The sequence below is a fragment of the Capra hircus genome, chromosome 2, assembly GCF_001704415.2.
Source record: "Capra hircus breed San Clemente chromosome 2, ASM170441v1, whole genome shotgun sequence".
In the NCBI taxonomy this organism is placed as follows: Eukaryota; Metazoa; Chordata; class Mammalia; order Artiodactyla; family Bovidae; genus Capra; species Capra hircus.
The window spans coordinates 117,251,443-117,260,052 of record NC_030809.1 but is presented as its reverse complement, the minus strand read 5'-3'; the positions used below and the strand labels follow the sequence as shown (position 1 = coordinate 117,260,052).

The following is an 8,610-nucleotide window of genomic DNA, read 5'->3' as shown; positions in this document are numbered from 1 at the left end:
CTTTGCATTCAGCTATCTCCAACCAGTCCATCCTAAAGGAGACCAGTCCTGGGTGTTCATTGGAAGGGACTGATGCTGAGGCTGAAACTCCAATACTTTGGCCACCCGATGCGAAGAGTTGACTCACTGGAAAAGACCCTGATGCTGGGAGGGATTGGGGGCAAGAGGAGAAGGGGACAACAGAGGATGAGGTGGCTGGATGGCTTCACTGCCTCGATCCACATGAGTTTGAGTGAATTCTGGAGTTGGTGATGGACAGGGAGGCCCGGCGTGCTGCGATTCATGGAGTTGCAAAGAGTTGGACACGACTGAGCGACTGACTGAACTGAACTGAACTGATCCTGTGTTACTAAAGCCAGTGGCCCATTTTCAGCACTTATCCTATTTGACTGTTCTGCATCATTGAACACCATTGTTCCCCTTTAGCTCTGTTTAGAAAATAACCTTTTCTCTTGTATACAGGTAATTAATTATCTAAAATTTAGAATATAGAAACAGGAGTTTAAAAAAACTCCCATAGGCAGGGTTCTTTCACGGCATATACATATATTAAATCATCATGTTGTACACTTTAAATAAGTTACAGTTTTGTCAATTATACCTCAATAGAGCTGGAAGGAAAAAGGATCAGTCATTGCCAGAGGGATGCGTAGACGAGTAGGTGGCATGCAGAGGACTTTTAGGGCAGAGAAGCTACACTGTGTGATACTCTAATGGTAGACACATGACATTATAAAGTTGTTAAAACCCATAGAATGTAGAGCATCGATCGTGAACCCTAATGTAAACCATGGAATTTGAATAATAATGATGAATCAGTGTGGGTTCATCAGTTGCAACAACTGGACCTCTGGTGAGGGATGTTGATAGTGAGGGTGTGTCACTGATGCAACTCTGTATTTGGTCTCATTAGTTATGAACCTATTTGGTTTTTTTTTAATAAACTCTATTTTAAAAGCAAAGAAACAAACACTTCCGTGGACAAACAAATTCAAGGGAACTATTATGCTTATAAATTTTTCCACGATTTTCCAATGTGCAATAATATGTATTTGTACACCACAGGCACTAAGGCTAGTAGTAAGTGAAAATGAAGTCGCTCAGTCATGTCCGACTCTTTGCGATCCCATGGACTGTAGCCCACCAGGCTCCTCCGCCCATGGGATTCTCCAGGCAAGAGTACTGGAGTGGGTTGCCATTTCCTTCTCGCAGGAGATCTTCCCAACCAGGAATCGAACCAGGGTTTCCTGCATTGCAGGCGGATTCTTTACCAACTGAGCTATCAGGGAAGCCCCAACAAGTAGTCACTTAATATATTAAATTTTCCCTGTTTATAGATATCCTTCTACAGCATGATTTTGATTAGATGGATAATATTCCACTGTGCTGTGATTTACTTAACCAACTTCCTCCAGTGTAATGTTCAGGTTATTTCTGGTACATCATTAGTATAAATAATGCTATGGCTTGATTTCTTTGGGATGTACATTGTTGTGATGTTTTAGCTGAAAAGAGACAGGCAAGTATATGCATTAAAATTATGTCTTTTTAAAAGTTACTTTTAAACACTTGTTATGAAGAGTGGTAAGCCATATATCAGAAATGGGTAGATAATATTTAATTTTAATTAATTACTTTCTTATGTCCTAGGCTGACCAGATATCTGGTTTTCACATAAGATCGGTTCTCTGCCGTACCTATTTGGAATAGCAACCACCAAATAATTGGTAAGACATTACCCAAATTATCAAACTTCTTATATTAAAACAAAAATGCAATTTACTTTAAAGTATATCTATCTGTTTTTAAATGTACCCCCTTTTCATGTCCTTATCAACTTATGTTTCATACTCTTGTGTAATCTCACAAGACTCCTGATGAATCAATATTAAGCAGGACAATGCACAAATATTTATTCCTTTAAATAAGAACCGATCATTTTGAAGTTGGTGGGGATTTCAGAAAGCAGCTAACTGAACTCTTTTATCTTACTCTGTGGAAATTGAGGCCCAAAGAGAGAGAAAAGATTTGAATAAGGTCACAAAGTGAGTTATTAGCAGAGTCCCAAATAGAATTCAGGCTTCTTAATCCTAGTACATCTCTGTGTTTACATCTATGCTTTTACACATGGGATAAATGCAAAGACATACACTGAAATGTATGGTTTCTGCCTCGATGGTTCCAATATAGGTAATACTTTCCCCTGAATATGGAAATTGTGGGCCAGAGCAGTTTCCAATTTTTCTCTCCCTCCCTGCACCTTTCCTTTCCCTCAAAACTTCATTCAGGAAAATCTCAAACCTAAAGTTAAGCAAGAAGTGGTCAGTAGTTAAAGTCAAGAAGCGGGGAGACAGTAGTTGTTTAAACATAGGAAAATGTGTCTTTCTTCTAACAGGCATAAGGTAACTAATACATTTGGGAACTAATATAAATTTATCTCTTTGCTTCACCCTAAGGCTTCCTCTTAAACTCTAAGATAGTGGACTTACCAAAGGATTTAGTTTTCTATAAATATTAACACTTAATTCTAAGAGAATTTTTTTATCACTTTTCTTAATTTGCAGAAAATATTAGTATTTTTGAACATAAAGAAGATTCTAAGATTTGAGAAATTGAATCTCTAGTACAAAGCCTTAAATTACATCATGTGTCAAGTTTTAAATATATTTAAGGTTTGCTTGTTTGTTTTGGCTGTGCTGGATCTTAGTTCCCCTATGAAGGAACCCCTTCCCTCAGCAGAGGAAGCATGGAATCCTAACCACTGGACCACCTTGGGAAGTCCCAGAATATATTTAAGTTTAATGAGAAGAGAAAGTCCATGAGAAACAGCCTGCATCATCTGTAGATGTCCAATGGCAATCTCACATGCAGTCTTAAATTTATTTCTAAGTATAAACATCTACTTTCTTTCACAAATAAGACTGTAGTTTGCCTGTAACACACTAAAAGCTTTGTATTTTATTATACATGTCTTCTACCATATGATGACATAGCTCCCTGATGGGAAGTTAGGTGTTTTTTAAAAATAAAAGCACTTAGAATTACAGTTTTAAATATATATATATATACGTTCAGTTCAGTCGCTCAGTCGTGTCCGACTCTTTCGACTCCATGAACCACAGCACGCCAGGCCTCCCTGTCCATCACCAACTCCCAGAGTTCACCCAAACCCATGCCCTTTGAGTTGGTGATGCCATCCAACCATCTCATCCTCTGTTGTCCTCTTCTTCTCCTGCCCTCAATCCTTCCCAGCATCAGGGTCTTTTCCAATGAGTCAGTTCTTCACATCAGGTGGCCAAAGGATTGGAATTTCAGTTTCAACATCAGTCCTACCAATGAACACCCAGGACTGATCTCCTTTAGGATGGAATGGTTGTATCTCCTTGCAGTCCAAGGGACTCTCAAGAGTCTTCTCCAACACCACAGTTCAAAAGCATCAATTCTTCAGTGCTCAACTTTCTTTATAGTCTAACTCTCACATCCATACCTGATCACTGGAAAAACCATAGCCTTAACGAGACGGACCTTTGTTGACAAAATAATGTCTCTGCTTTTTAATATGTTGTCTAGGTTGGTCATAACTTTCCTTCCAAGGAGTAAGCGTCTTTTAATTTCATGGCTGCAATCATCATCTGCAGTGATTTTGGAGCCCAGAAAAATAAAGTCAGCCACTGTTTCCACTGTTTCCCCATCTGTTTCCCATGAAGTGATGGGACCAGATGCCATGATCTTAGTTTTCTGAATGTTGAGTTTTAAGCCAACTTTTTCACTCTCCTCTTTCACTTGCATCAAGAGGGTTCTTCTTTAGTTCTTCACTTTCTGCCATAAGGGTGGTGTCATCTGCATATCTGAGGTTGTTGATATTTTGCCCGGCAATCCTGATTCCGGGAAGCTTGTGCTTCCTCCAGCTCAGCGTTTCTCATGATGTACTCTGCATAGAAGTTAAATAAGCAGGGTGACAATATACAGCCTTGACGTACTCCTTTTCCTATTTGGAACTAGTCTATTGTTCCATGTACAGTTCTAACTGTTGCTTCCTGACCTGTATACGGATTTCTCAAGAGGCAGGTCAGGTGGTCTGGTATTCCCATCTCTTTCAGAATTTTCCACAGTTTGTTGTGATCCACAGTCAAAGGCTTTGGCATAGTCAATAAAGCAGAAATAGATGTTTTTCTGGAACTTTCTTGCTTTTTTGATGATCCAGCAGATGTTGGCAATTTGATCTCTGGTTCCTCTGCCTTTTCTAAAACCAGCCTGAACATCAGGAAGGTCACGGTTCACGTATTGCTGAAGCCTGGCTTGGAGAATTTTGAGCATTACCTTACTAGCATGTGAGATGAGTGCAATTGTGTGGTAGTTTGTGCATTCTTTGGCCTTTCTTTGGGATTGGAATGAAAACTGACCTTTCCCAGTCCTGTGGCCCCTGCTGAGTTTTCCAAATTTGCTGGCATATTGAGTGTAGCACTTTCACAGCATCATCTTTTAGGATTTGAAATAGCTCAACTGGAATTCCATCACCTCCACTAGCTTTGTTCGTAGTGATGCTTCCTAAGACCCACTTGACTTCGCATTCCAGGATATCTGGCTCTAGGTGAGTGATCACACCATCATGATTATCTGGGTCATGAAGATCTTTTTTGTACAGTTCTTCTCTGTATTCTTGCCACCTCTTCTTAATATCTTCTACCTCTGTTAGGTCCCTACCATTTCTGTCCTTTATTGAGCCCATCTTTGCATGAAATTTTTCCTTGGTATCTCTAATTTTCTTGAAGAGATCTCTAGTCTTTCCTATTCTGTTGTTTTCCTCTATTTCTTTGCATTGATCACCGAGGAAAGCTTTCTTATCTCTCCTTGCCATTCTTTGGAGCTCTGCATTCAGATGGGTATGTCTTTCCTTTTCTCCTTTGCTTTTCACTTCCCTTCTTTTCACAGCTATTTGTAAGGCCTCCTCAAGCAGCCATTTTGCTTTTTTGCATTTCTTTTTCTTGGGGATGGTCTTGATCCCTGTCTCCTGTACAATGTCACAAACCTCCGTCCATAGTTTATCAGGCACTCTATCTGTCAGATCTAATCCCTTAAATCTATTTCTCACTTCCACTGTTTGATTTAGGTCATACCTGAATGGTCTAATTGTTTTCTCCACTTTCTTCAATTTAAATCTGAATTTGGCAATAAGGAGTTCATGATCTGAGCCACAGTCAACTCCCGGTCTTGTTTTTGCTAACTGTATTGAGCGTCTCCATCTTTGGCTGCAAAGAATATAATCAGTCTGATTTCAGTGTCAACCATCTGGTGATGTCCATGTGTAGAGTGTTCTCTTGTCTTGTATATTTAGTGTATATATATATAGACACAAGGGAATGTTTTCAAGATTGTTGAATTTTTCTAGTTAAACTTGTGTGCTTTGATAGTGCCATGATCCCTGGGTCATGCCCAAAACATCTAGTATCATGTTGGACATGAACTTTGGAAAGAAGACCCACATAAGTTAAATTTTGTAAAACTAGTTTAGCCCCATTAGTAGCAGGCAACAAAACTAGCCTTCCTTTGAAGGTTAACTGTATCATAATTCTTAACATTTCTTGAATGTTCTGTCCATGTGGAGCAATATGCTTTACAAACATTATGCAAATGTTATCTTATTTAATCTTTATAACCCACTGAGATAGTTAACATTTTAATCCTCATTTTACAAATGAAGAAATTCAGTGTTAAGTAGTGTGCTCGCAGTAACACTACTAACAATGGAGCTGAAATTCAAACCAAGGCTGTTTAGCTCCAGAGCCTGTGTTCTTAATCAGTATGCCATGCTGCCTCATTCAAGCACTATGCTTCAGAGAATTGAAAACATTTTAATTATATATATTTTTAATTTGTATAATTTAATTTTTGTAGTTATATATGGCTTCCCAGGAGGTCCCACAGTGGTGAAGAATCTGCCTGCCAATGCAGGAGGTGCAAGAGATGTCGGTTTGATCCCTGGGTCAGGAAGGTCCCCTGGAGAGGGAAATGGCAACTCACTCCAGTATTCTTGCTTGGAAAATTCCATAGACAAAGGAGTCTGGCAGGCTACAGTCCATAGGGTCACAAAGAGTCGGACACTACTGAGAACACACACATACATACGTGTATATATATATGCACGTAACTGTATAAATGTGTACACCATGATATATCAATTACTATACATAGTCATCTTGAAAACCATTTTTGGGGAATCTGGTTAATACCTGGTAGAACTCCAGGCTTCACTGAGACCTGGTCTGGATATCAGAGCTGGAAAATGGGCTGCATCCCTGTACACCTCACATCTGCTCTCACACAGGCAGCAGGTGTTAGAGCAACCTGGGATTAAACTGAGTGTCTGCACTTAAAGGAGGCTGGAGTCATCTTACTGTACTGTAGGAACACGATGTCCAGTGTCAAAAATGACCACATCTCCCAACCTCTTCTCACAGGAGTGGCTCAAGTGTTAAATAGACTCGATGGGAAACCTTTCGATGATGCTGATCAACGACTTTTCGAGGTAAGAAAATAAATGTCTGAACCAGCGGTTATAGCTGAGTCAGTAGTAGTCTCCTGGTTACAGCTTGCTCACATTAGGAAGGATAAGTAATTATTAATTGACAGTTTTTAATCATTATACTTTGGCAGCGTGATGAAATTTAAAGGAAGATTTAAAGAATGTATCAGTGTTTAGGTAAGATTTGATTCTGTTTTTCATGAATCAGGTTTTTTATTTTTTTATCCTAATTGATTGCTTTCCATGGGACTGAATTGCCTTCTTCTTCTCTCTGAAGTGTAAATCGTCTTATCTTTTTCTTGTTCATGTGCGTTCAGCCTTGAGACCTCTAACCAGCTCTGCCAAGGGCACTGCCATCCCCTCTCTTCTGTTTCTAAGCTTCCATGTATTTACCCCTGTCTGCCCTCAGCTGGAGAGGTTCGCCTTGAACAGGGTTCCCGGTAGACTTTGCACCAGTAGCCAACATGAAAACCCCTGGATTATTTTTCTCTAGCTGAGAGTACATCGGAGCTTCTTTACTAACTGGTTCAAAATGTAAATCCTCCGTCCCCTTAACATTTACCTTATGGGTACAATCACTTGGTTTCTTTACCAAACTCTTTTATACCCTAGCTTTTGAAAGAAGTTGCTTTTGGTTAAATGGAATGAAATGACTAAAATCGGTTCACAACCTAAATAAAGTAAGAACACATTTAAATGGACTATATGTTTCTAAATGTATAAAGTTATTTCTTCACAATAACATTAAATTAATAATTTTTCTCTTGTGCAGTGTGAGCAATAAAGCTGTTACATGACAATAGTAATTAAGAATTTTAATGTACATATTTCCCTAACGCCTACCTCTGTGTACAATAAAATTATATTTTCTGGCCCATTCCTGATGCCTGTCTGCTTTTATATTAGATTATGCCAATGAGTTACTGCAATTTTTAATTAGTGAACTCTCTCTTTCCTAGGCTTTTGTCATCTTTTGTGGCCTTGGCATCAACAATACCATTATGTATGATCAAGTGAAGAAGTCATGGGCCAAGCAGTCTGTGGCTCTTGATGTAAGTGCAATATATTTATGTCAGAACTTATGCTAAAAGCTCTAATCTTTGAGGGGGAAAAGTCCTTGTTATGGAGTTTAGCTTTTCAATTTTTAATTATTTATTTATGGGGTCAAATTTTAGTGTCAAGGATTTGAATTTGATGAAAGCTACAGACCCTCTCTAGAAAAATACACATGTGCACATAGTTTCACATCTAATTTCAAGGATTATAATTCAGGGATGATCACAGATCCCCTGCAGCCCAGCCATATATGTTGCATAATGCATGAGTGCTCAGTTGTGTCTGGCCCTTGGCGACCCCATAGACTGTAGCTCGCCAAGCTCCTCTGTCCGTAGAATTTTGCAGGTAAGAATACTGGAGTTCATTGCCATTTCCTACTTTTTACCTATTCTTTACCATTGTACCACCTGTGTACGGTTATTATAAGTACAGATTTAAAATTTTAGGTTTATTAAAAAGGATGATCCCAAATTAATTTGTCAGGATTTAAAATATATTATGAATGTATTTTGAATATGTATAGATAATCTGGAAACTCACAACTTTTATTACTGTAAGAAAAAAACTCTACTGTGATAATGTGTGATGCAGATGGGGGAAACTGATCTTGTCACCATGCAAGCCCCCCACCCTTCCCCACCACAGACATGAGCATCCCACTGAGAACTCGGCCCTGTTTCCCAGGCCTGTATTCCATCTCCCCTCAGACCCACTAAGTTCTAAAAGTATAGCTCTAGTCTCCCCTGAATCCCAGCTTGTTTAGACCCAATACCTATTTTTTTCCCAACTTCTATTAGCAAAGATTTTATTTATATCTATAAAATAAGTTTGGCTTCCCTGGTGGCTCATATAGTAAAGAATATGCTTGCAATGTACGAGACCCAGATTTGATCTCTAGGTTGGGCAGATCCCCTTGAGAAGGAAATGGCAACCCACTCCAAAATTCTTTCCTGGAGAAGTCCATGGACAGAGGAGACTGGTGGACTACAGTCCTGGGATCTCAAGAGTCAAATATGACTGAGCGATTCACC

The 8,610-nt window shown here is 39.1% G+C and overlaps 1 protein-coding gene across 1 annotated transcript in view; it reads left to right on the top strand.

Annotated features, from left to right (window-relative positions):
* PDE11A (phosphodiesterase 11A) overlaps positions 1-8,610 on the top strand; it is a 449,211-nt gene that overhangs the window by 235,817 nt on the left and 204,784 nt on the right. Inside the window, exon 9 of the mRNA XM_005675916.3 lies at positions 7,483-7,575. Coding sequence (XP_005675973.1) covers positions 7,483-7,575 — 93 coding nt within the window. The remainder of the gene's footprint in view (positions 1-7,482; positions 7,576-8,610) is intronic.